Source organism: Lepeophtheirus salmonis, chromosome 8 (assembly GCF_016086655.4).
Source record: "Lepeophtheirus salmonis chromosome 8, UVic_Lsal_1.4, whole genome shotgun sequence".
In the NCBI taxonomy this organism is placed as follows: Eukaryota; Metazoa; Arthropoda; class Copepoda; order Siphonostomatoida; family Caligidae; genus Lepeophtheirus; species Lepeophtheirus salmonis.
The window spans coordinates 37768647-37796090 of NC_052138.2; the positions used below are offsets into that span (position 1 = coordinate 37768647).

Genomic DNA, 27444 nt, shown 5'->3' on the forward strand with positions numbered 1-27444 from the left:
ACTCCGAGCTGTCCCAGGTGCTCCTGCTAGTAAAGAATAAATTCCTAATTTATTAAGAGGTTTAGAAGTAATTACTTACCCTTTCCCTCCCTATTTTTATAATTTAAAACTCAAGGTCAATGTAGTCATTATATTCTTTTTTCCCATGAAAGAACTATCGATCAGAATGGGCGGCTAAAATGACTTCTGGAATTGTTGAGAAAAAACCTGGAAAAACTAAATGTTGAAATATTAAGATAAATGAGGAATTTTTTGTATAAAAGGAGAAAAAAAGGGTGTTGTATATGAAATTACAAATGATATGTTTAAAAAAAATTGTATTTGCAAAGATGGGAAAAGTTATACCCAAATTTTAAATGAGAAGGGATATCCGTCGTAATGGGGAATAATCAAGAAATATAACACACATGTAAATATAGTTTTGTGTCAGTCCACTCTTAGGACTGATCCTAGAGAACAGTCCATAACGTAGTATGTAATAGAACTGAAAGAAAAAAATAATAAATAAAACTGAGTGATTTCATCAAAGACTAAACGTTCTAAGTTTTAGGACTGATATGGAAGACTGAACTAGACAACTGAGACTGAACTGGATGGGACTGCAGACTGACACAATACTACATATGTATATGAAATGTACTCACTTTTGTTCCAGTTCGGGTTTGACTCCTACCATCGCCATCAACCTTGGCCTGAAGGCACTGTATCCTTTTCTTCATGAAGACTTTGGACACATATGACTACGCCTAAATGGAATATTCCAAGGGGAACAGTTTGGGGAGGAGGGTGGCCAGACCGACATTTATGCTTTGACCAAGTCAACAATTTCTGGTCTGTCTAGATACAACTGGCCTTAATTGCTGTTGAAAGTACTTGCCGATTGACAATGTGCTCGAGAAAAATGATTCTCTTGAACTTAATGTGCGTAGGTTAGCGTTTCGATCTTTCTTAGAGAAGGAAATATACGTAATGTTTAGGGACTTCAAAGACAATTCCTAGGTCAGATAGAGTAATTGTAATACTATAGTGTTTACACTGTCAGTACTACCGACCAATTAAAGGAACATTTAAAAAAAAAAATGATGTCACCGTACATAAAAGGCTTTCCCCAAAACCTCATATACTTTCTTACTGTCCAATTACGAACATTGAGAGTCTCGGCATGATGCTTCATCGACTTGGCAAAACTTTTGTTGATCACGGTGTCTAGATCCTCCGTTACCCCGATTTTACCTCATCCATGGGTTCAGGGGATTTCTCAAGGCTCTGATCTGAAGCTACTATGCTTTAAATTGTGTAAGCAAGACTCCAAGAATACGCTACCACTTTCATGATCTCCTTGACACTAACTTGGTCGCAGAAAAAATCAAATACTCTTTGTCTTTTAACCTTCAAGATGACATATGTTGATTTTTGAATGAGTTTTTTAATTATTTATTAACCAAAATAGTCCTTACTTTTAGCAACGCAAACTAGTATTTTAAAATATTCAGCCTAAAGTAATCCTGATTGATTAAAACTAAAGTCCAGAATTTTACATCGCACACTGTATATTCGGCCATTTCAAGAAATTATTAATTTTACCACTATATTAATTGAAAGCATGCTTTATAAATTTTGATGTACGAGGAAATATTTACATGGTTACATTTAGTATAATATATACGGTATGCTTAAACTTTACAATTCCATGATTTTTGAATATTAATAGTGTGATGTAAGAAGATTTTTTTATGTTTATAATTAAAAAGAATAAGAAAAAATATCTATTCGTATGTTTTCTTCCCTAAGAGCGACTTCAAATTGATCCTAATCACATTGAGTACAGTAAAAAAAATTCCAAGCGTTTTATATATTCAGCTACATCACTAAGGCCAATTATTTTTTGTCGGTCTAATTTTACTATGAGATTGGTTTTGACCGTACTCGGACATAATTATTTCGGTCTTACAAATTTTATAGGAGTTTCAAACTGTTCTAGGAGTTTCAGAACGAAACACTACTCTAATATTTAATATACAGGGTAGGACAGCAAAACGCGGACTCGAGAGATGGATTTAGAAATACATGAATAATTATATATTTTCAATAATAGGCAAAAAAACAACAACAAAATGTTAAAAAAATACGTAAACAAGTTTTTATGTAAAAAAAAATCTCACTCGATATGGTCAGCTTCATTATCAATCACTGTCTTTACACGCCCCATGAAGGCCATGCAGAAATTGATGACAAACTCCTCTGACAAGTTGTCCCATGCAGTCACTATGGAGGACATCAATGAATCCAAGGTGTGAGGTCCTGTTGGTTTCCCTCTCCAATGTGCCCCATATAGAAAAGTCCAGTTGGTTCAAATCTTATGAGGAAGCGGCAATATCTCTTTGGAGCAGAATCGAGCTTTATAATCTGTGCAGAACTTTTACATATGGTGGAGGTGTGAGAGGGTGAGCCGTCCTGAGTCAACTCGTAATTACCCTCCGGGTAGTTGGTCTTCAGCCATAATAAGATGGTGTACCTAAGTAGCTTATAGTAGGCCTCCTGAACGATTTTCTGTACAGCCTTGAAAAAAAATGGAGGCATCTTCTTTCCATCAAAGGGCACAACTCCTAATAACATTGTTTGTGCTGGATATTTGGTATGGTAAACCCCTAGGACCTCTTCTTTTATTTCTGCAAGCCAGTGGTTGTGGAATTGACCAACTGTGACAATCTTCTTTTCCAAGAAAATTTCACTATTAAACTATTTGCTTTGATCCATGGTAGGATTTTCTTGCACCTCTGATAGAGGGCATGAAAGGCAGGAGTAAGTGGGGGTGTTCGTGCAAGAAAGTACTCCCAAGTTGTGCTTTTAGCTCCTGATGGTTCTGGGAGCCACAAAGAAGTCGTTGGCAAGGCAATTCATCGACTTTGTGCCATCCTCCTTTATATTTTTCTCAAACTTAAGGGAAACATTGCATCCCTCTTTAAATGATGCCCTCCACTTCCTGACATTCTGGAAAGGTCTTCTCTATTTCTTTTCATCTTAAACTTAAAAAGGCTTAGAAAAACAAGGTAATCTTCATCCCATAAACTCCTAGAACACTTATGATGATGAAATGGCTAAATGATTGATATACTTTGTTTATGTAAAAACGAAAGCGGAAACAGAATATCAAAAATAATCACAAAACCTTTTCCCATTAAATAAACTCTACCCTGTATCATAGATCTGAAAGAAAATAATTTAATCCTGTTTTGTTCCATTTTCTGTTTTTGCTGCTATTTTTATAACTACTTTTGAAACTTGTTGCTGGTCACATTTCAAAATGATGATGAAAATGGCTTTAAATGATTGATATATCTGTTTTGTTTATGTCATTTAAAACGAAATTGTCTCAAGAATTTTTTTTATTAATAATTATTCTGATTAACCATACCATACATTTTTAAACAGAATATCAAAAATAATGTTTTCAGTGAACATAGAGAGAAAAAAAACCATTTTTCATAGTACTGAGAAAATGTTCAGAGTACATCAAAAATCTTTAAATTGTCACATCCTGGATCTAAATGTTGAAAAATAACTCATTATCTGTATTTGCCTCCAGAGTCAACGACAACCTGGATCTAGAACTGAAAGAAGAGAAGGCGTTGACGATGTAGTTCCTTGGCATGTTAGTTTCTGTCTCTTTGAAGGCATGAGGTGTTCCATTTGTCTAGATCCTATGTGACCCCGGACAAAATATTCAATCCAATTAAGATCCAGACTGATAGCGGGCCATATTTCCCACCCAATAAAGTCAGAGCAGCCAATTCAGCAACCTTTTTTAGACATGACAAGGTGCTGAATTTTGTTGCTAGACCCAATGACAATCTCCAGCGATTTCCTAGATCCAAGGTATCATAATTTCCTCCATCACCTTCAGATAGATATCCCTGTTTACCCTCAGACAAGTTTTGAAGAAGGAAGGGACATGGCATCACCCTCAATTGAGACGAAAAAAACACTAAAGTTGGGTTTTAGGAGTTCCTTGAATTAGGCATTCACTTCTTCCGTTTATCTTGCCTCACCACCTATGTAATGGGCAAATCACAATAAAATTTAAAAGACATTGATATGGACTCTACTTTAAGCAAAGTATATTAGAGGTATATATTCTCCACTAGTCTTGATCGTAGACAAACTCTGTATCTAAACCTACACAAGCCTCAATCTTAGTATCCTCAGGATATTTGATCCACGCTTTGATGAGGTGGGTTATTAGTTTATAACTAAATGGAAATACATCATAAATAGTCCAAGTAAAAAAATAAATCTAGGAAAACCATTGCATCTTAAAAACATTAGGCCTTTCCATCCAATTTTCAATAATCAATCAATAAATATATGTGGAGATATGGTTTCATCAAAACATCATCAAATTGAAAAGCGTTGCTGTTAAAAAAAAAATGTCCCAAATTAATATTCGGGGGAAATTAAAGTTATCCCCCCGCTAAAATTATCATCTACTACGCCTTTTCCATATATTGTATATTCATTTATTATGGTTATATTTATATATACAAAAACTAATTAAATCTGCCTTGTAGCTCTTTCAAAATTATACTTTGTCTCACGCATTTCAAATAATTGTGTCGCATCAAAAATAAGTAAAATAAAAGTATTGTTGTAATACTACTTTAGTTTCGTCATTCAAAATGTTGCATAGAATTTCATAAACAACAATGCAGGGTGTTTATTTATCAGAGAGACATGTGAAAAGTAAAATATGGCTCAATGACATAACATAACACTTGATTGATTTTCATATAAATTTTTTATCCCAAAAATATTTTATATTTATGTAATTACAATTAAGTGAATTAACAATATGTATTAGACAATATTTTTTGAAAAATAATTTATTAGTTCGTTACCAAAAATATAGAATATTCTTTTGTCAGGACATACATTTAATAATAATTATAAAATTCTTTTAAATTATACTACAGGTTTGGAGTAAAATCTTGATTGTGGATCAAAATTTAAGTGAAAAAAAGAAAGGCTAGCACACAACAAATTATTTTTTGCCTCAAAACTGATGTTCAACAAAATTAATAATAATTAAAACGATCTTTGACCGTTCTATTATTATTAAACCAATAATCAATAGTATTACTTAGTACTAAAAAATATGTCAAAAAACTCAATTTTTAGTAAATTTGGTAGAATTGAAAAGAACAGATTTCTGTATTTACAAATATTGAAAAAAATATCAACTTTTTTATATAATTTTTTATGTCAAGTGATAATTCTGTCAAATCGGTCCTTAGCTTTTCTGACCTCAAAACCTTCCAGAATGTCTCGAAAGCAACTGTTAATATAGTCATAAAGGGTATGTGTACGTTGGAGTGTCCCTTGGAAATAGTATCTTCCTGCAGGACCTACCACAAGTTAATACACACACACATTAGACTATACTTTTTTATTGACTCCCAAAATTAAATCACCTAAATATTACTTTCTTTTACGGAATATGAACTTATTAAACGTAGACTTTAATGATGAAAATTAACGTAGCTTTTTGAAGCAATTCAGATTGTTAAATATGCTTACTTTTAACTTTTTTAATGATTATTTTTTGGGAACGTAGTAAAATCTTATATTCTGTAGGGATTTGTATTAAAAAAAAAGAAGATTATTATATAGTCCCTAAAGATATAAGCCCACTTCCTTGAAATTAACATATGTATACAAACATTAAATATTTCACTTATAAAATATTACATAAATATAATATAAAAAAACATATTAATCCGACCATTTATATAGCATTAAGTACATTTATCTCTACAATGCAAACATAACTATAAAAACTTATATTGTCAATCTACAGTTGAAAAAACAGAAACAAAAAAACAACAACTTAATACTTTAATAGTGGTCCCCAAACGCCTGGTTTGCAGACTGGTACCAATCTGTGGATCAATAAGTACTGGGATGTACAGGAATTAATAAGTAATTTATGTTTTATTTATTATCAAAATCCGGGTATAAAAACAAATTACAAAAGATAATTAACTGTGTGAGGTATTTGTTAAATATTTTAGGGTTTTTAATTTTTAATTGACTCATTAAATTTCACGGGCAACAAGCTACAATGCCTACTACATGTAACTGCATTCATACTTAATATGCTCTTCTTCTTCCCTACCAACTTTAGATAGTCTCCTTCTATAATAGTCCCATGATAAGTTGAGATTTCTTTACTTTTAAAATGACTGTATTTTTGTACTTTCTCAAAAATTATAATCAATTGAATTTTAATCCTCTGTGATTTTTGCTGGTTTATTTTGTCAAAACATAAATCTTTATAACATGTTCAGTAATATGTCAAAATTTAAAAGAATTGAAAAATGATAATACATCATTTTTATTTTGCAATAAATAATTTTGATAAAACTCCAACCCACCAATTAAAGGACCATTAATTTTTTTAAGTAAACATTTTTTTAACCTATAAAAAAATTATCATATTTTTTTTCTAAAATCGAAATTGTTCACCTTACGTTATTTTTTCTGTTTGCTCCATAAGATGTTTTATTGTCATACATTTTATTTCTACCATTTTTTTAATTTTTTGTTCTTATAAAACTTTGAATGAAGTTGTACTGATTAATTATGAGTAAACATTATAGTATTACATTTACTCCATCTGACATGTGGCCTGTCTTTGAAATAAATATACATGATGTATTTTGCCTTCCTTAGGAACGACCTAAGGAAAGTTACCACTAGGGCGTCCCATAAAATCAAAAGCAATCATCCAAAAATGCATTCACTTTCTTAATTGAATACATGATACTAATAAGAGTAAGACCCTATTTGAAAACAAACTTTCTTTTCCTTTAAAAAAAAAAAAGTTTCAAATAATAGTTATCAGTCAACAAAAGTTTATTAATGAAACAATATTGATTTGATTTCAACTTTTTGATGGAAAAATTGCTTGAGGAAAAAATTGTTGAATTTCTGATTGAAATGATCTTCACATAAATTTGAAAAGCTGCATTTTATAAAAAAAAAAGTCATAGAAATATTGAAATTCAGTAATTTTGGTAACTGAGGTAAAAAAGTTAAGAAATATTGCTCTAAACAAAGAAGGATGGTTGAAAATCTAAGTATAATAATTAGATATATATATTCATTGCTTATGAAACATACTAGACATACAATCTGACAAAAGTTTTATCTGTGTTCATTTTCAAACAATAGATCAAGGTTAGTTTACCAAAGAAAAAAGCTAAACATCAAATTGAAAATATATAGTTAAAATAATTATTTATGGAGTGGTACGTTATGAAGGAAGATCAGTAATAGTTTTAACTTATTAAGAGACAAGTGCAAGAAAAAACAAATAATAAAATTAAACTAGACAAAAATTTTAGGCAGGAAAAATAATCAACAAATATAATACAATCATTCAATTTCAAAAAAGTTATTTTGTGTATTATGTAATATTCTTAGAGGTATGAAGGTGGTCAAAATCCTGAAAAGTACAAATTAAAAAAAATATATATTTTCCGTCAACAAAAAAACAGGCTTGGATGATTTTTCTCAAAAGCAAGCCTGCATTTCATTTATATTTTGACAGATCTATCAATAAACTATTTTGATAAATCATTTAGAAACGCTTCTTATTGGACTTAAAGAACGTTCGAATTATCGATCAGTTATAAAAGAAAATAAATTTTATTTAAAAGACCATATGGTAACTGAACAAACTATCATATATCAAATGAAGGCTCCATACTTTAGTTAATATTTTTAAATATATCAACCCATCTGATGAAGCTCATAATTTAGCAAAAAATGTCAATCAAATAAAATGAGTCGTTTATATTTAGGATTTCTTAATTTTTGTTTAAGATTGATTTTGTGTTGATATAACGCATGAATAATCTGTTACTTCCTTAGAGAATCCGTCCACCCCAGATAATATCTTTTTAATATATCATATACTTTCCCAATCCCTTTTTTTGAGATGAAACTTCATTAGTTTCTAAATTATTAATAAATTCTGGGGCTTTCAAATAATGTGTTTTTATTATTTATCTGCAACAACGAAGAATAAATAAAAAAAGATATCTTATTCTATATAATGTCGCATATTTTGTTCTAAAATAATTAATTTATAAATAACCTATCCTCTTCAATGCACAAAATTAAATGTTTATTTTCTCCAACTAATAGTTTAGATTATATATTAGTTTCTTACTAATGAAAATGCCTAATTAATGAATTCTATTCTCTAATGTATAAAAACTCAATTATATATATATTTTTCAAATTACCATTTTTGATTATAAATTCACAGATATAAAATATATTGGCTAAAAAAAAAGTAGTCAATTAGTTCACTCATACTTATAGTTTAGGAGATGAAAATTGTTTAAATACTTTTAAGTATAAATAAAATAGACAAGGGTATATTTACAACTTTGATAGACAACATAGTTGCTGACAGAGATCCCTAGTAATGGAAATCATGTGTAAGAAAAGAAAGCAAAAAAGCATGGCAGCCCTGATAATCAGAAGAGCGTTTTTGGGTACAGCAGTTTACGTTTCACTAGATCAGCTAAATGCCATTATAAAGTGATTGTAGAGATGGTGGAAAATATTAAAGGACATAGTAGGAATTACTCCGATGTGGATCTTAAATTCTACTCTGAGCCCAACAAGGACCTACAGTTAAAACTCTGGAACAAATCTTCAAAGTGACTCTTGTATTTTATGAGAATACACGAAATTTGAATCATGTTTCTACCACTCAGGATTTAAATAATAATGAAAGGAGCTGAGGAATAGAAAATTCATTCTTCTGATTATCAATTAAAAAAAAAAACGAGCTAGGTAATAAATACACCGGATTTTCATCACTAGAGATCAATAGTACTCCACGTTTGAATTTACAAAATAGGGAAAAATAGTCGATAGGAACACTTAAAAAAAAAAAAAAATTATGCTCACAAAGATTTTACCAATTTGCAGATAAGTTTTTTTTTTTTTTTTTTTAAATCGTTGGATTGCTCAATCATCAATCTATATTAAACTTTTAGATTTGTTTTACTTTGTCCTAAAAAAATGTATACTAAATAATAATATGATTACTTTCTAGGACTATGTAACAGATACGTATCTTCGTCAGAAGTGGTCGGATTCTCGACTATCACATCCAGATATAAAATCACCGCTGGATTTGGCGGATCCAAATTTAGTCAAAGCTATTTGGAAACCAGAAGTATTTTTTCCAAATGCAAAGGAAGCAAATTTTCAGTTTGTCACAGTTCCTAATGTTTTGATTCGAATACATCCAAATGGAGAAATCCTCTACATCCTTCGGTAGGATTTTCTTATATTTATATATTATGTACATCAGATTAGAATTGTGTCAGTGTTTATGAAAAAATATAATATTCTAAACCGCATTTAGGAAGTACATTTTTTTTGATCATTTATCAATAATTATTCATAGAGTTACTCTGATTAATTACAAGTAAGCAGTATAGTTCTACAATTACTCTATTTGACTTAAGAATTGGCATTGATTTATATTTAAGTAAATAAAGTATTATTACTTCTCTATGAACGACAGTGAAACAAATTTAGACACACTTTTAAACATTTGAATTTTATTTCAAAGTAAAAACTGCATAATTTTATTAAAATTATCATTTTTAGTAAACATTGTCTAGATATGCCTCTTTTACAACTCAAATGTTAATAGTGAAATCAATAAAAGAACGAACTGAGATTAAAAAACATTCACTAAATGTATATTATTGAAAAAAAAAACCAATAATAATTTCCCTACACCAACAAAAAAGTTATTTGTGAAATCAATGAACACACAAACCCAATTAAAATAAAAACGATTGCTTAAAATGCATAATATAATATGTTTCAATGTGTGTTGGTTTGATTCACGGTCACTTCTAGAGAAAGAAACATACATTATTCATATTAACTTCAAAGAAGATTCAAAGGTAAGTCGCATTATTTTTGTGTAGGTGAAAAAGTAATTTCGTATTTTTCACTTTATTTCAATGCTTATATAAGAAGTGTTACAATCAGTTGATTTAAACAAAGTAATCCTCGGTGTGTTCAATAACTTGTTACCAACATTCAATTTCAAAATGCCCTTCTCGTAGAAACCCTTGTCCTTATTGACAAAAAAACTTCGATAATCAATTTACACAGGCCTTTATTTAGGCAAAATTTGTACCTCATATTGAGTTGTTCTTAGACAGGAACAGGTAGTAGTCAATTAATGCCAGGTCTTGACTCTGGAATGGATGCATAAGAACTTCCCATCCAATCACCCGGAGCTTCTGGTGCGTCATAAAATATGTTATTGGCCTGCTGTTGTCTTGATGAAACACGATTAATCTCCTATTAAAGTTTTAGTTTGTGTCCAGTCTTCTGCAAATGGTTTTATGATCAATTCTCAACTACTAAAAGATATTACAACTGCTATCATGACGGTTTATCTCGACATTTTCAATAACTTTATCGATATTTTCGACGACAGGCTTGCCAGTGCGTGGATCATCATTCACCTCCACAATAAATGTTCAATATTATTTAAAGTTGACCAAATTCAAAATTATCATGGATCATGAGATGTGTTTAGGTGATGGTGATGACCTCCTGAATTTTTTTTCTCTGCCATCAAAAACCATTATCCTCCATCCGGTTAAAGATCCAGCGTTTTGGAAGTACTTCAAAATGAGATCAAATAAAAAAAAATCTGATTCAAATTAAGGCAAAAGGAAAGAAAAACTTATTTTCTAATTTTTTTGACTTTATTATGTAGTCAGTTTTTGTAAGTAAAAACTCATGAAGTAACTATTGACATCATAAAAATATAAATACATAATTATGGATTTTTTATTTATTCAGCTATTAATATAATTATAAATGTCCATCAACATATATAGTTTTAAGAATCACTGGATAATCAGTAATTTAATTCATGAAATCAGACTTTTGAATGTTTTCATTCAATTTTTGATCTTGCGTGATTTGTAACAATTAAATTTTTTTTTTTTTGTCTTTTCTCTTGATCATATGTTTTCTAGGATTCCTTCGTTGTAGATGCTGTATATCTTTCAACAATTTGAGAATCACACAGAATATTTGGTACAGCTAAATCTTCACCTTGTGCACATTTTATAAATTCATTTTTTGTTGTATCAAATATTAGAGGAGGTTAAGTTTAGTAATTTTAGGAATTGCATTCAAGTATCGTATGATCCAATCTTACTAATAATAAATAAGATATACTTGATTAAAAAAGAGCGGTAAATACGCAATTACTTTTTCCCCAATCTATTTTAATCTTTACTTAATTTTGTATTTTGTGTAATGTCAATGTAATACGTATGTTGTTATTCCTCTTCTAAAGACCTTCAATAAGAAAGAGTCCAAACAAAATGAATAATTGATAATAAGAAATTATAGAATATTTGATCAATTATGCATTATTAACAATTTGAATGTCACGCCCATTAATTATAAATAATATTTTCAATTTCAGACTTCGACTGAAATTTTCTTGTATGATGGAACTTTCAAGATATCCACTTGATACCCAAATTTGCGCAATGCAAATTTCTTCATGTAAGTTAAATATTTTATACTTTAGTAGATATAGATATAATTGTACGATCCATTATTTTCTTTACACTGAAACTATTTTAGTTTTATCATTTACACTTAACAACTTATTTTATATATTTTGAGTGGGATCATTTGTTAACTCCACAAATTATATAAAGCAGCTTCGAATATAAATATATGCTCCAACCCCGTTTTTTATTCGCAATAAGATTCTATGTAAGGTAAAGTGTCAAGATGAGCTTCACATTTGCCATTTTCTATAAAGTTCAATCCCTTTATAGATTGAACTGAAAAGAAATATTTTTTCATCTTATTGAAATCAAAATATGCCACATCACTTTTTAAAAGGAGCAAGTGAGATTGTTATTTGTTTTGTTTTTTAGTTATAGAAAATCCTTTCATAAAATCGGAAATAAACTTTTCTTTCGAAATTCACAGGAGTATTCTGTAATACATGTTCAAAAAATTTGAAAAAGCAAAAACTTCATCAAAATTGATGCTTTAACAAACATATCTCATATACTTAAAATATTTATCTTCCAAAAAGCTTATATAAAATAAAACGATATTACAAAGGACTTGAAGTTTATGTTTTTTTATATATTTAATGAGGTGTATTGTATTATTTTATCTTCACTCAAACGTATTACCTGTAATGTGTGTTTCATTAAATAATTGCTCCGATTATATTTTTTCGAATTTTCAGTTTCAAAAACAACCAAAGAACTATTGCTGGAATGGGATCCAACCCATGAACTCTCTGTCACTGTAGCAAAGGATTTAAGAATGCCGCAATTTGAAATGACGAAAATAACGACTAATAGATGTCACGAAACCAATCATATGGGTAAATGTTTTTTTTTACTATATTGCTCTTCTCCGGAGATAAAATGTATCTGCAAAATTTTCAATTTTTGCAAAAATTTAACTTTTTGGGGAGTTATATAATTTTAAAATGTATTTTCCAAAATAAATAATTTAATTTATGAAACAATGCATGCATATAGTAATTTTGTTTTAATGTCTGTTAAAATCAATGTTGCAAATCTTAAATTATATTATATGTTGGGGGTAAAAAAATATTAATAGGAATGAATGAGCTGAGAAAATTGTCATGGCATCACCTTAGCTCATGAAGTTATTCTCTTTAACTTAATGTATGTACGTTCGCGCCCAAGTGATTCCTAGAGAATAAAATAATATACTTTATGTATATGGATTTCACCAAAAGATTCCTAGGTTAGATGAAGTAAATGTAATACTCTAATGTTTACTTATACTTAATTAGTACAACTCCATTTAACGAATTAAAGGACCCTTATAATAAAAAAAATTGTACCTCTATCCGGGTTTGGATTTTTACTGAATCTGTAATTAAAAAGTTATAATTTCACTTTTTTTTCTTGAGTAGGGAGAATTGGATCTTGTCTTTTACGAATATAAAATATCGGTAATAATTTAAAAAAAAAATTATTTTTCTAATGAATCAAAATCAAACTTAAAAATTCAAAAGAGTGCCTAAAATTTACTTATTCTAAGTTGGACCTTAGTTAACTCACACTTACTCTGTTAAATTGTAAATACATAATATACAATAGTTTCATGGATTTTAGTGGAAGTTTTAGTCAATAATATATTACATAAATATCGATATGTGTTAGCGCAATAACTGACAAGACTATAACTCAAAGCTTCCTTCTTCCCCTATAACTTTTGAGACATAATAGCACCAATATCCAATTATTGGTCTTCATTACCTGTACAAAAAACATGAAGAAATAAATTAATAAAAAAACTACATGTACACCAATTAGTTACGTGGAATAATGTTCCAAATACTACTTTGATGAAAAAGTAATCATTATTTTTTAATTTCGAATTCTAATTTGATTCTCAAATACTTTTATTTATTTTGTTGGTACAGATATTCCCAAAATATGTTGACAATATACGCCATTTTTTCTACATTTAAGTTGTTTTTGACAAATAAAATAGTAAGTTGATTTTCGTGTGTTCATTCAGATCCTATTAAAAAAAAAATAGCGAGAAAATCAATTAAGGGTTAAATTTTATTATAACTCTTAAAAGATTGGTGATTATTTTTAAAATAGTTATTTTTTTACAAGATGCTAAACCTTGAGGAATAAATCATTTTTGAAAAGCTTTATAAAATTTCCTCCTAATTTGATTTTTTTCATTTTTTTTAATTGTAAAAATTTGATACACACACCCAAAGACTAATAACCTTTTATCTGTCAAAAACAAACTTACAATGCCCACGTTAATAGCATTACTACAGGGCTACCTGTAAATTAATTAATATTGTAATTTGATTTGAATATGTACTTATATACACGTATAAAAGAAAGTTCATTTGTTAATGTGTAAAAGGATTTACCCAATAACATGGAGAAAAGAGAAAAAAAGTTTAGGATATTCATTACCATGACAAAGTTTTTTTATTGTTTGTACTTATTTGCTTCATTAATGTTCAAGAAGAAAAAAAAAGGGTTGATAGAAAATATATAAATCCTTTGATATATTGAGAGAAAATTCAACAAATAATAATCACATGTGACTTATCATATATCTTCAATTTGGATATATTTAGGTTATGGTAACCTAAAAAAATAAAAGTATTATATAATAATTTCTATCACATATCAGATAAACAAATACCTATCTCCCCTCCCCCTCCCCTCTAGAACAAGCAGCATAACATATGCTAACTGGAACGTAAGCTTTCACTATAACTTGAGTTATTATTTGAGGATCAGGACATTTTATACTCAAATGCAAATTACAAAAAAAAGTACATAATTTTTTATATTTTAATTATTCTCATTATATATCGAACGTTATAAAATTGGAATATTCCCACTGGTTGAAATTAATAAATAAATATCATTGTTAATAAAAGTAATATATGAAAGGTATAAGTTAAAAAAAAAAATAATAATAGTAAAAAATTTTATAAGATATAAATAAATATGTCACACTCAAAAACATTCAATAAGAAATATCTGAACTTAGATTGCATGAGGCCAGCTTCACTTCCCTGATGAAAACAAAGAGTTATAGAATGCCTAATACTAGCCCCCATCTATAATAAAAACTATGCTGTAAAATTAGTATATTTGGTTTTGAGAGGTAGATGGTAATGGGGTATAATAGTCTCATTTCGTGGAAAAGGTAGCCTTTTTGAGTATCGTGGGTGGGTGAGATAGGTTTAGCTTTTTGTTTAAACTTTGGTTTAAGAGCCATCATGGCACATCTATGATACAGATTGACGAAAGTAAGTCTTTTGGTTTTGCATAAATATTTTTTTGTTATGTCCAAGTGAAGGAAAAAAACGAAAAAAACCTAGCGTGCAACTTTTCCGGAAACTTAATCAAATAGTTTCTGGAAGGATTTCAAATTGGGAAGTCATAAAGTTTACAAAGTTTCACCAGAAAGGAGCTAAAAGTCCGTTCATTATTAATCTTTCTGTAAATAGATCTAAATTTGCTGTAAAAAAATTTGGTTTGTCATATCCGAATCATTATTTAACAAGACTTAAAGTGTTTCTTCTGTTGATGAATCCTTTAGAGTATTATAAACCAAGTAAATTGAGTTTTTGTTTTTTTCAATTTTAAAAACTGTAACGAGGATTTTTATCATATCAACATGAGGAATCCAAATTGTAAGATCTCAAATGTAACTTACGTCCAAATCTGGAGCAACCAAAAGATTTGTAAGCTCTTCTGGAGACTGATGATTCCAGATCTGTCATCAGGACCACAAAAGTGAGTATTAAATTGGAAAGGACATTTTAATTTGATAGATTATTATATCTGTGGCTACGTTGAAACTAAAACAAATGGAACATCTGAAGCCATCAATAACTCTCTTATTGCTCCATCACGGAAGCAATGACCAACATCCCAAACTACGCTTGCTCATCCTTCCGTGCCTGGATCCAGGTCCTGATTAATGCTGGAGACGGATATACCAAATTAACTTTTTTTCAACATTCATATGTACAATTTTGCCAATTATCAAATAAATCAACTGAAAAATGTGGCCTCAGTGACAATTTAAATATTTTTGATATAATCAATATATACATATAAGATATAATTTTATTTTTTTGTATGAAGTTATTACTCTCATATATACTACTCTATTCATTTTTTCATACTTAAATATTGATTTTATTTTGTTCTGAGTAAAATTCAATCAAATTAAAAGGATATGATGTTTGATACATTTTAGAAGAAAGGTCAATCATACTTTTTTATAACAGATGAATGTTTTTTAGAGTATTCTGTTGAATAACTCAATAGGTATCAAATGATGCATTATATGTATACATCAAATGACTACCTTACGTACTAAAATTCAAAACTTAAGGGTCTTCAAGACGATTTTGATCAAATTCATCATGAAAAAGAGCTTAGAGCTGGATGGAGTTACAAATCTATCTATATATATATTTAGTTTTATCTAAATAAAAGTTTATTTGACATACCAAATTTTATTAAATTGCATGAAAAATAAATAAAAAGTTGTAAACTTTCCATGTAAAGAGTAATACACTATAAACTCCAAATTCTCATTACATTTATACTAGAATAGCACTGCCTTTTAGCCTTAGACATTAACAAATTAAAGTTAATTAATAAACATCGACATTTGCTATGATATATGGATAGTATTTTTTGTATATTTATAAAAAATAAAAATAAATGTTTGATGAAATATTTTTTCTCACTTGGTCCCTTAAACATGTGCGGTCTGTATCGGTTAAATTTAAATTCAATCTGGATCGATTCTAAATTACTTCAAAACTGTGAACATTGTCACAATAACGTCATAAGAATTTAAAAACATATTCATAAATCAGAACCAGTAAAAAAAAAGTCCATAGATTGAGACCATTAATATCAGTCCACAATTTGAAAACGATGATAATGTGGTCTACTGTCTGGGATTGTATTCTGGACCGAAATGTCGGTCCAAATTAGTCTATGACAATCAATTATGACCCAACAAAGAATAAATTAGTTCTTGGACAGAGTCTGAACATTAATATAAGGATCTAAACACATCAATCAATCAATCAATTGTCATAGAAAAAGTACACCTTGAAGTTAGTGCTATATAACAGACCATTAAATGGTGGTGACACTTTGTACAGTATAATATATTTTATTTATTTAGAAACCGGTTAATTTGTAGGGAATTGATGATTTTTTAATATCCATCTACTACTTTTAAATGGTTATTAACCTTTTCATAGTTATTTCAATGAATACTATTGTTGAACAATAGAAAATAAATATATACAGACAACAAAAGCATTTCGATTGTTAGTTTGTCTTAGTTATGCTGTAGTAAATTAAAATCTTGAGTCCGTAGCGATAGAAATCACCTATGCCAAAGTGTAGAAATAAAGATATATATTGATTTACAAATCCATACGAATTTGTATAAAGATATGAGGTCGTTAATAGTTGGCGACAGAACGTGTGAGCCACTTCAAGCTTTTTTTTATTCATTGTTATTTATTTTGGAATGAATTGCTCTGACTTACGAACTCCGTCAAGGAAATAGTTAAAAGTCGTATGCCAATGTATTACTGTATATTATTTTATCTCTTGGTGGAAAGGTATATTTTTATTTCTATCTCATATTTTGATGCTGATTGTCGTTCAGCCTGTAGACCAAAATTCCAATGGTAGACCCAATTTATTTTTTCTCATATCTATTTTAAAAAATGGTTTGATGTGACACTCAATCAAGACGGAATTTTGCAACAAATTCAAAGTCTGTCCTCTGAGATTTTTTCCATTTTCAATGCGTCCTTTTTTTAGAACATTTTTAAATTATTGATGTATAACTGAGAGGCAGAGGAGATGAGATACTATATAATCCTTTCTGGAAGATTATTTGCCTTGATTTCTTGTCTCCTGTTGTCAAAACTAACGACTTTTTTTTTAAATTCCCGTAATTGTATGTAGTTAATTCTGTACTTAACATGAACTTATAATAAATGAGAGAAGACTAAAAAAAAAAGAAAAAGAATGGAACAAAAATATTCTTATTAAGAATTTGACTTGATTAGAGGACTTTTGTTCAAATAAATTTGACATAAGGGGATATTAAGAAAGCAGGTGGTCACTTATGGGGGAAGTGAAGTCAGGCGGAAAAGGGGAATAAGAAAAATATGTTTAAAAAAACCATATGCTCAAGGGGGGAGTAAAGAAAATAACCAGGTAAGTCTACACAAGGGGGGAGGATATACATTTTAGGTGGATGATTTTATATTATTTGGCTTAGCTCACCTATTTATATTGAGCACTGTTTTAGCTTGCGATTTGTATTTGAACCCATTTCACGGATCAGGTATAAAATCTAGCGCTAGGTACTTTTGGTTAAAACTATTTTGCTTCTGGACATCTTGTTTGAGACAATTTCACCATAAAGCCATTTTGCTTTAAGAATATTTCGCCTTATATTTCGTACATGAACAAATATAGAAATAAACCTTTAAATTTCTAAGCGTAAATCAAAAAAATGTAAAAATTTCGAAACGGTGACAAAATAGCATAATAATTAATAATAGTATAATAAATTAGTATAATAAGAGAAATTCAAATAAATGAATATGACAACGATTCGAATATAATGTGTGCTAATCCCTACTCTACTACTAATCATCATATAACAAAAATGGATTATTCATGTTAGAAAATATTTATGGATTGCTGAACAAGCATAATATTAGAAAGAGCAAAATTCCATAATTATTTTAAGGGGAAAAAAATATTTAACGAATTTTATAGAATATGCACAATACATATTTTTAATTAAATAATTCAATGAGTACATCAATTTCAAACATAAATTACACAATAACAACGTATAAACCTACTTTGTTTATATTTTAAATTGAAATATACCTAAGTCAAGACGAAATGGTTTTAAGTAAAATTTCTTTGGACAAAATAGTTTAAGGCATAAGTACTGGACATCATAAAATGCATATTAAAACTTAACCCTAGGTTACCCTTTTGTTACGCAATAAATGACTGGGGTTTAAAGTTACCCCAAATAATAAGCGAATTTTATTAATTGATACACTGGCCACATATACTCAAAAAGAAGTTATTTAAATTTTTAATATTTCCTTAATTATTTCATTCATTTTGCACTAAAAATATTTATTGAAATCACAAAATACATACCTGTATACACAACAAGGAAAAAAATTAATCTAATTTTTGAATTAATTCTAACAGCATGTGTAACAAGTGATTATTATAGTTAAAAAATTATAATTTTATTTTTGATAGAACTTCTATGGAATATGAATAACGAACTTTTGCGTAGTAAAAATGTATTTATTAATTAGGATGAGGTCTACCAAACATTAAATATAGTTATATAAGGAATAGCAAAAGTTAAAAACTACTAAAAAAATTAATCAAATTCATCAAACCTTTATTAAAAATAGCAAAAACTAGGAGTATTTACATGAAAATACATTTTTATAATAACAAACCTTGCTATTTTAAACAGATTTGAAGACATTTTATGAAATTAGGTGTACAAGAAATCCGAGTTCACTAACGATAAGTTCATAGTATTTTGTCTTCACTTACAGACAGACATGAATTGATTTGTTTGCAAATAACGCATCACTAATATGTTTACTCATGTTGTGAAGAAAACATGTTTCTCAAGTCTAAAAGACGAAGTGAAATAATCCCTTTTGCTTTTGTTTTAATTTTTCAATTTAAATGCATAATAAAATATATATGAAAATGCATATAATTATCATTTTTTAACTTCACAATGCTATTATTAGGGATGTAAAGATGATGGAAAGCATCCTCCTGAGTATACATTTAAAAAAAAGTATATTGACAAATTTATTATTTTTTTTTTTACTTTCTGGTATATGTATATTGATTGAGCAAGTTTTTAAGACCGGGATAATTATAAACTATAATTTTTATTTCTTTGATTTTTGTATGCAATCCCTCTTTCCTCAATAATTTTTTATGTAAGTTGTACATATTAAACGATAAACTCCCTTAAAATAAAACTATCTTTTTCATATTCATCGTAGGCGTTCTTGATAAATGGTACTGTCTAAAAATATGTCCTAGTCTGTAGTAGCGACTTTTTCATTATCATTATATCTAATATAAGTAACTAACTAGTCCATGTGCTCATAAAAGACAGAGTGTGGGTGTAATAAGTATAATCCGTTGTTGGACTTGGATTAGAATTGAGGATTGTCATCGGAGTAACTCCAGACTATATGTTTTGCTAAATAAGTTGTTGGATTTTTGTTTAATTAGTCCTCTCGCAGCTGCTAACAGCTAAACTAATAAAGCGTCATGGCAATTAAGCCATTCTCCTTCGAAACATTCTGTACAATTCCAAGATTACCACATTCATTTTTGTTTTTATTTAAGTTTTACATACTGGAAGGGCATGTTTTTTAAAACGCTGTTGATAAGTAGTGATGTAAATCGAGTGAATTTTTTAGCTCGCTTGTTTTTTTTGGAATTGGTAATATGAAGAATGAACTTTTCTTCTTCGTAGCTGTTGTCATTAATGTTTAACTCCTCATTAATACTTATTTGTTTCGTTAGTGTAATATAGTAGTACTTGATAATACTATAAGAAAAGTTCATTTATAAATTTGTATTTGTGTATGATAGCCAAAATTTCTTCATAGAAATAATAATAAGGCAATATATATATATCCGACGAGGATCAACAAGTAATTTGTATTGATGTCCTTTTGGAAACGAATCATATGTAATATTTTACTTTACGAAAAGACTATAGTATTAAAGAGCCATGATATATCAAGTAAAACAAGAGAATCGACAGCTGATATGAAAATACATATGGTATTTTTGTATTACCGAGGTAACACCTTGTCCTTTCTTGTCACATCTGATTGTAGAAGCTCAGATGAATCGTCATGACAGCTAATCTGCTCTCTTCCCATAAACATTTCAAATTGTCATGGTTACCATGTTGATTTTTGGGTTCTGTGTATTTTAACATGCCTAAAATACACAGGATTTTCATCTTTACTGATAAGTAATAAGAACTTTAATTCAGTCTAAATTATGGATTTGACAAAATATCGTTGCGTATAAAAGAAAGGTACCTTTGCCCAAGTTTCACCGATTCAATCTGTAAGTTGAAGTTATTTACCCTAATATTTGTTATCAATAATGATGCAATTTAAAACTCTGAACTTTTCCAATGAGCGTTAAAAGGGACGTTACCCATTTATAATCCCATATTGAGGGCTCATACAATTATTTACGCACATAAATATTTCCTAATTATCCAAATTCATTCATTTAGTAGCAATTTTGAGTATACAAATGATATAATATTTCATTTTTATTTCTCAAATAAAATATATTGGAGGCTTATGATCTCCTTAATTTAATTATACAAACATATAATGCAATATTTTTACATAAATTATTCTTAATATTATGTTATTGGATTTCAATATTATAGTTGGTGCTCTTCAGTTATTATTCCGCTCATAACCATTAATGTGAAAAAGTTTCTACTTTAACTATAAATAATATGAATTTATATGATTTTGTTAACTTCATAGTATGTACACAAATAGACTACAAAATTATTTATCTTTAATGTATATGTCAACCTTTCTTCTAAAACGAAACAGAAAGAGTGGTAATATTTGTTGGTAGTTAGCCAATTTCTATCAGCTATGGAACTATTTTTAAATAATTGCTCAAGTCTTGATATTTTAATTTTAACCTATCAATATTTAGAGTCCAGATCAACGGCAAATAAATAGAAAAATGAACAATACAGCATATTTAAATTTCTTATGTCAATGAGGTATCGTCTTGATGATTAGAGTTGTAAATTTTAAGCACTGAGAGTAAGAATATACAATTATATAGTGTTCTGTCAGTCCCGAATGAAGACTGCGGTCCCATCCAGCTCATTTTCGTTCTGGCCAAGTTCAGTCCTAAAAATGACAAATTTTGTCAATGAACTTTGTTCCTTCTTTTTTCAATCAGTTTGAAACCAGTTTGAACCAGTCCAAAGGACTGGTTCAAAGGACAGATAGGATTGGTCCTAAGACTGAACCTAACCGAAAAAGTAAGGTCAGGCCTAATACAATACATATATACTTGTACATATAAAATAACCCTAAAGTTGGCATGGTAACCCTGGCAATTTGAAAATTTTTTGGGAGGAGAGAAGCTGAGCTGTCAGGATGTTTCATTATATTAACTACACACAGCTATGCCGGGAAGTTATCAAACCCCAATTCCGCTCCTTATCTAGACAAGGATATAGGCATGAATGACTCCAATATCGATTATTAATTCTACTCTGATTCTAACAATGAATTACTCTTACAACTCTCCCATAAATCCTTACTCTTCCTTTGTCATGAGTACACACTAATGATTACTTTTTACGTAGATGTTCTCACCTCAAGAACGATAGAATAATGATAAGACCTCGGAGAATAAAACACACTGTTCAGATTTCCCACTGGTAAATATTTCACACTCATGTAAAAGTTTCGAGTTTAAAACTTTAGTAACGAATGTACTAATACTGCTTTGTTTTTTCCAAGGAAAAATAAGGAGCATTGTTTGCACAACCTTGATTTTCATACCTCAGGAGCTAATTAAATATGAAATATTCAATCATGTATTTAAAGTATATTTTAGAATAGTAAAAATATTGTGTTATCTGTTTGAATGTTTTTTTGTAGTTGGGCATATAAACAGTTTTTTATTTTTTTTATTTTATGTCTAATACATTTATTTCCACGAATAACTGCTTTCAACTTTAGATGTTACGAGTATAATCATCAATGTATGCATATACAGACGATTGACCTCTTGTATGAAAATTAATAATATAAACGCAATAATGATAGTTTTTCTTCTTGTATTAATACCATACAATTGATTAAAACCAGCACATCTCATAAAGTTTTCTTTAAACGCCTTGAGTGTGTTTGTGTATATAAGTCCATAAAATATTTTAAAAAAAATCGAAAAATACAAGCCCCAAGATATATCAGATATAACAGTAATATACATGTATAAAATGCCTATTTCCGAGAAATTAAGATTATATATATTTTTGTATTTGAATAGACTTTTCCCCTCAAACTTTTGAATTTTGTAGATAAAAGATAACTCTACTGACTATTGTTTATGCGTAGGGGCAAACCAATCTTAATAATAAAGGATAAAAGACACAATAATAATAAAAAAGGATAAATAAGTCTCTGATCATCTTAGATTCTAAAGAGAAGTAAAAAGGCATCACCTAACAGAAAAGAACCATAGTCTCAGAGAGGGCGAATTCAAGAATGTCGTAAGAGAAAAGTTATTGTTCGAGAATTGGATTACGGGAAGAGCCTAATGGACAAATCCAATTCCAGCTCCAGATACTGTGACTCCGACAGTCGCTGTTCCAGCACCAATGAACTTGGCACCAATGACAATGCCACTCTTTACAGAGGAAGTTTTGAATAGCTGTGACAGCGATGGGAGACCATGCGTTTTATATTGTCATAGCATATTGACATCTAACACCGGAAAGGGTACTGCGAGATACATTGGAGGTAGGCTAAACGAGCAAAAGCATACATTGCGATACAATCAAGCGTTAAGCTAGGTGTAAGAAGTAGTTTTGTTTTATTATAACAAAGGCTGTTATCTTTTTGTTTTTAAACAATTGTACCAACTCTTTAGTTTTAGTAATTATAAATCAGAGAAGTGTTTTTTATTTTCCAAAGCTATAACCATTACTCGGTCATCCTGGAAGAGGGAACATCCTAGTACATATAAGATGGTGGACATAGGAAAATAGAATCTAGTATCGACATCTGAGTAATGCTTGTCTATGTTCTTGGTTGATACGGAGTGGAATTTGTGTTTATTTCCATGATATCATTGCTACTGCTATAAGTTAGTCTAATAAAACGCCTTGACATTTAATGTGCTCATCTCCCAAACTTTCTTGAATTTTTTTAACATACGGGTAGGGCATATACTTTAAAACTGTATACATAATTGAAAATACGCTGGAGGAGAGACTGTGCTCATTCTGTAGAAAGGAGAGGGAAAACTCAGGACATCTGTTCTACTATTGCTAATACATTACTTACATAAGGAATGCAACTTATGGAATGATCTGAGATATCTTCAATCCAATCCTAGTGCAAGAATGCTCTTTATTAACTATAATGCAGGATCTTCTAGGTCCGATAAGTTTAGATGTTTGTAAAAGCATGTGAATGTACACATTATAATAATTTTTCTTTTTGAGGAGAGAGGAGCCACCGTGGGTTTGGAATAGTGGCAGGATGGACAAAGAAATAATAATGTTTACCCACTTTTTTTTTGGAACTGGCTGTAGATCCTCTTTGGATCTACATGTACTTTTTTTAATAAATTTATCTTATTATTTGATGAGTCATCCTAATGAATAATTATAGTTAATAATAAATAATATTTTAATGAAGTTTTTGTCTACATATATTAGATAGTTATTTTAATGAAATCAATAATATTAGAACTTATAAAAAAATTACAATTGACAGCATATATTATTAATATGTATTCTTATGAAACAGAAGTTTACAACATTTTAACAACAAAAGACTACTCCTTTAAAATTGGAACCTAAGAGACTCCGAACGAGTGATTGGGGGTATTTGCTACATGAATAACCAACAAACTTTTTGAAAACATTTGTTATATGATGTAATCTTTCAAAATTTCACAATGTAGTTAGAATCTTAAAACTTTTAATTTAAATTAATAAAAAGTCATTCAGACTTAATTGGATCAGGAAATAATAATATCCCATGTCGAATAATTATAACTTTAAGTTTAATTAACTGAATTAGTTTTCATTATAATTAGATATACCAGGGCAGAACTCTCTATAAGTTAAATCTAAATACTTTTCCTAACATATTAGTTTAAAAAATTTCTTCACCTGCACAATTACCTCAGAGTTCATCAATGTCCGCTTTCCGGGATTTCAGCATTTTTTTACAACTTTCTAAATGCGTGTTAGGATTTTGAAGCTTTCACTTATCTGATCATAGTCCGTATAATCATTATGCACCGTCTTACTAATTCTCATTTATATAAAATATAACTTAAATGCGTTCGAAATTGTTTCTATGTTGGCAATTTGTATAGTGTTATTATTTTCTAAAGCTGTTATCATTGTTATGTCTAAGTCTAAGTATTATGTAATTGCTTGTACCTCAAAGACAAAGAGTATCACTGATGATTTGTTGGGGTTTATAAGTGTAACTTTTCGTTGTACTCAGAGTAGAATGGAAGAAGAATAGAATAAATTCTACCGAAAATTGTGCATCTTTTGCGATATTTCTCTTTCATAGAAGACATTTGCCATATATTCACTGCAAAGAGAGGGAAGTTTCTATAGGAAGGACGAAGTAAATATATTTCCTAATCGAGATGAATTGTCTCAACCTCAAATTGGGGTATATGACTTTTTTTTTCTTCTTGAGCACCTTGAACATTAGCAGGCTCAAATGAAACATATTTAAAGGTCTCTTAGACTTTTTTTCAAGTAACAAATCAGTTTATCTGGTGCTGGGAAAAAAATGTTACAAGTGTGCTCATAAACCTTTTGACAAGTTTGTAAGATCCTAGATAATGAAAAACTAGTGAATTACAACCTAAGACTTGATAGAAACAATTAATACTATTAATTCCTCAATATTACCACCACTGGAGAAGTCAGGCTTTGGGATAAAAGAGGAGTATCCTTCCAAACTTCAGAACACACCTGAAGACTACTTCGTTAGTGCTCTGGCACAAAAATACTAAACGTTTTGGACCCCCAACTCCTTTTTTAATAGCTCTAAAGTCAATTAAAAATTTAGAGGAATAAGGACGGAACTTATAGGTCGTGAAGAAACTTCAGCAGGAAAACTAGTTACCCAACAGTTGGAAAGACTAGATATCTTGAGGTCTAACATTGATACAAAAACACTTTTTAAAAACCTTTTACCGGGCCGTGCAAAATTATTTACCGATGATGTAAATATATTTTTTAAGAGGTTTTGTGGCAACCAATCTGATTGTTTCGTATTTTTACTGTTAAAATAAACAAAAATCCTTCCTGTGAGAGCGTAACAACTTCCACACGTGAGACCATGTCACAAAAAGGATCGAAATTGCAGCCCTCCTCCGAACGGGAGTGCCTCAAAACAACATTAAGGAACAGGTTGGGGCCTCGTTGAAGACAATTTACAACGTTTCCAAGCGCTTGGAGGCTGGGGGTGATCTCAAGCATTCCCCTGGGGCTGGCAGGAAGCCCACTGTCTCAACAAGGCAAGTAAAGGCAGTGTTCAAGAGGACTCCCAACAGGTCCATTGCCGACATGGCCGGAAAGATGGGAACGTCGACATCAACTGTTTCAAGGGCATTGAAAAGGGCTGGAGGAAAGTCCCTGAGGAGTACTGAACGCCCTCTGCTAACTGAACGTCAGCAAGTAGTCAGACTTGAGCCTGCCAAGAAAATCTTGAATGATATCAAGAGCTCATCTGGACACATCATCATTTTTTCAGATGAGAAAACTTTTACGGTCGATCCTGTTTTCAACAGGCAAAATGACCATGTTGTAAGCTTTGGAGATGTTTGGAAATCCAACAGGAAGGCCTCTGAAGCTGGTATGGTTCCCCACTGGCTCAGATTAACAGCGGAGGATTATGTGAAGATTCTGGCGTCCAAGGTCCTTCCGTGGATCAAATCCATAGTCGGCAACTCTCCTTGGGTTTATCAACAAGATGGATGGAGCACCCGCCCACGCTTCCAACAAAGCTCAGGAGTGGCTCAAGGACAACATTAACTTTTGGCCAAGGACTACTGGCCCCCTTAGAGCCCATGAACCCACTAGACTTCCCTATCTAGGTGCACGTGGAGACCAAGGCCTGCAAAAAACGACACAAGAACATAAATGCCTTAAAGGCTGCTGTCAACAAGGCCTGGGCCTCCATGGACGCCAATTACATCCAGCAAGTCTGTGGCAGCTTCAGACATTGCCTGACCAGTGACATTGAGTCAAATGGTGGCTAAATTGATTAAATTTGATCAGAAACTATTTTATTATTCTAAAAATGTATGAATAAATTGTTTCTCAAGTCATTCAAATGTCATTATTGTCCGCAATATGTTCTGAACAAAAATCGGTAAATAATTCTGCACGGCCCGGTACTTTCTTTATGCAAAAATGAATCTGTTACAGAATTGCACCTTCGTCAATTTATACGAATAAGTCGAATAATCAGGATAAAATTATTAATTACACGTTTTGTAGCAAGAAATTAGAAACTTCTGTAAATATTATCTACAAGTGTGATAAGATCAGTCATTTGGTACGAATTTGTCAACTAAAAATAAAAGAAAAACTACAACTCACGGCCTCAAAAATTAATTGAGTATTGGGCACGGATCCGAATCTATGGAAACTATCATAGAAAAGAGCTAATTAGTGAAACTAAAATAATAAAATATTTAATAAGGATAACCTAAAATTTCTTTGTGTATGTAAGATGATAAATAATTTTTTTTTAAAAAAATTCATTAGTCATTAAAAAACTTCATTAATTTATAATTCGCTATCTTATTTTAGATTTTGTCTGTTATTTTTTTAAATTAAGTATTCTTAAATCTTCCAAGAAACTTATTTATTAATTAAAGTATAAAAATCTAAAAAACAGAATAA

General features: G+C 29.9%; 1 protein-coding gene across 1 annotated transcript in view; it reads left to right on the plus strand.

Moving 5' to 3' along the window:
• The window catches only part of LOC121123324 (glycine receptor subunit alpha-3), a 151496-nt gene that overhangs the window by 79876 nt on the left and 44176 nt on the right, over positions 1–27444 (plus strand). The window contains exons 4-6 of the mRNA XM_040718444.2: positions 9134–9357; positions 11555–11637; positions 12344–12484. Of these exons, the coding sequence (XP_040574378.1) occupies positions 9134–9357; positions 11555–11637; positions 12344–12484 (448 nt within the window). The remainder of the gene's footprint in view (positions 1–9133; positions 9358–11554; positions 11638–12343; positions 12485–27444) is intronic.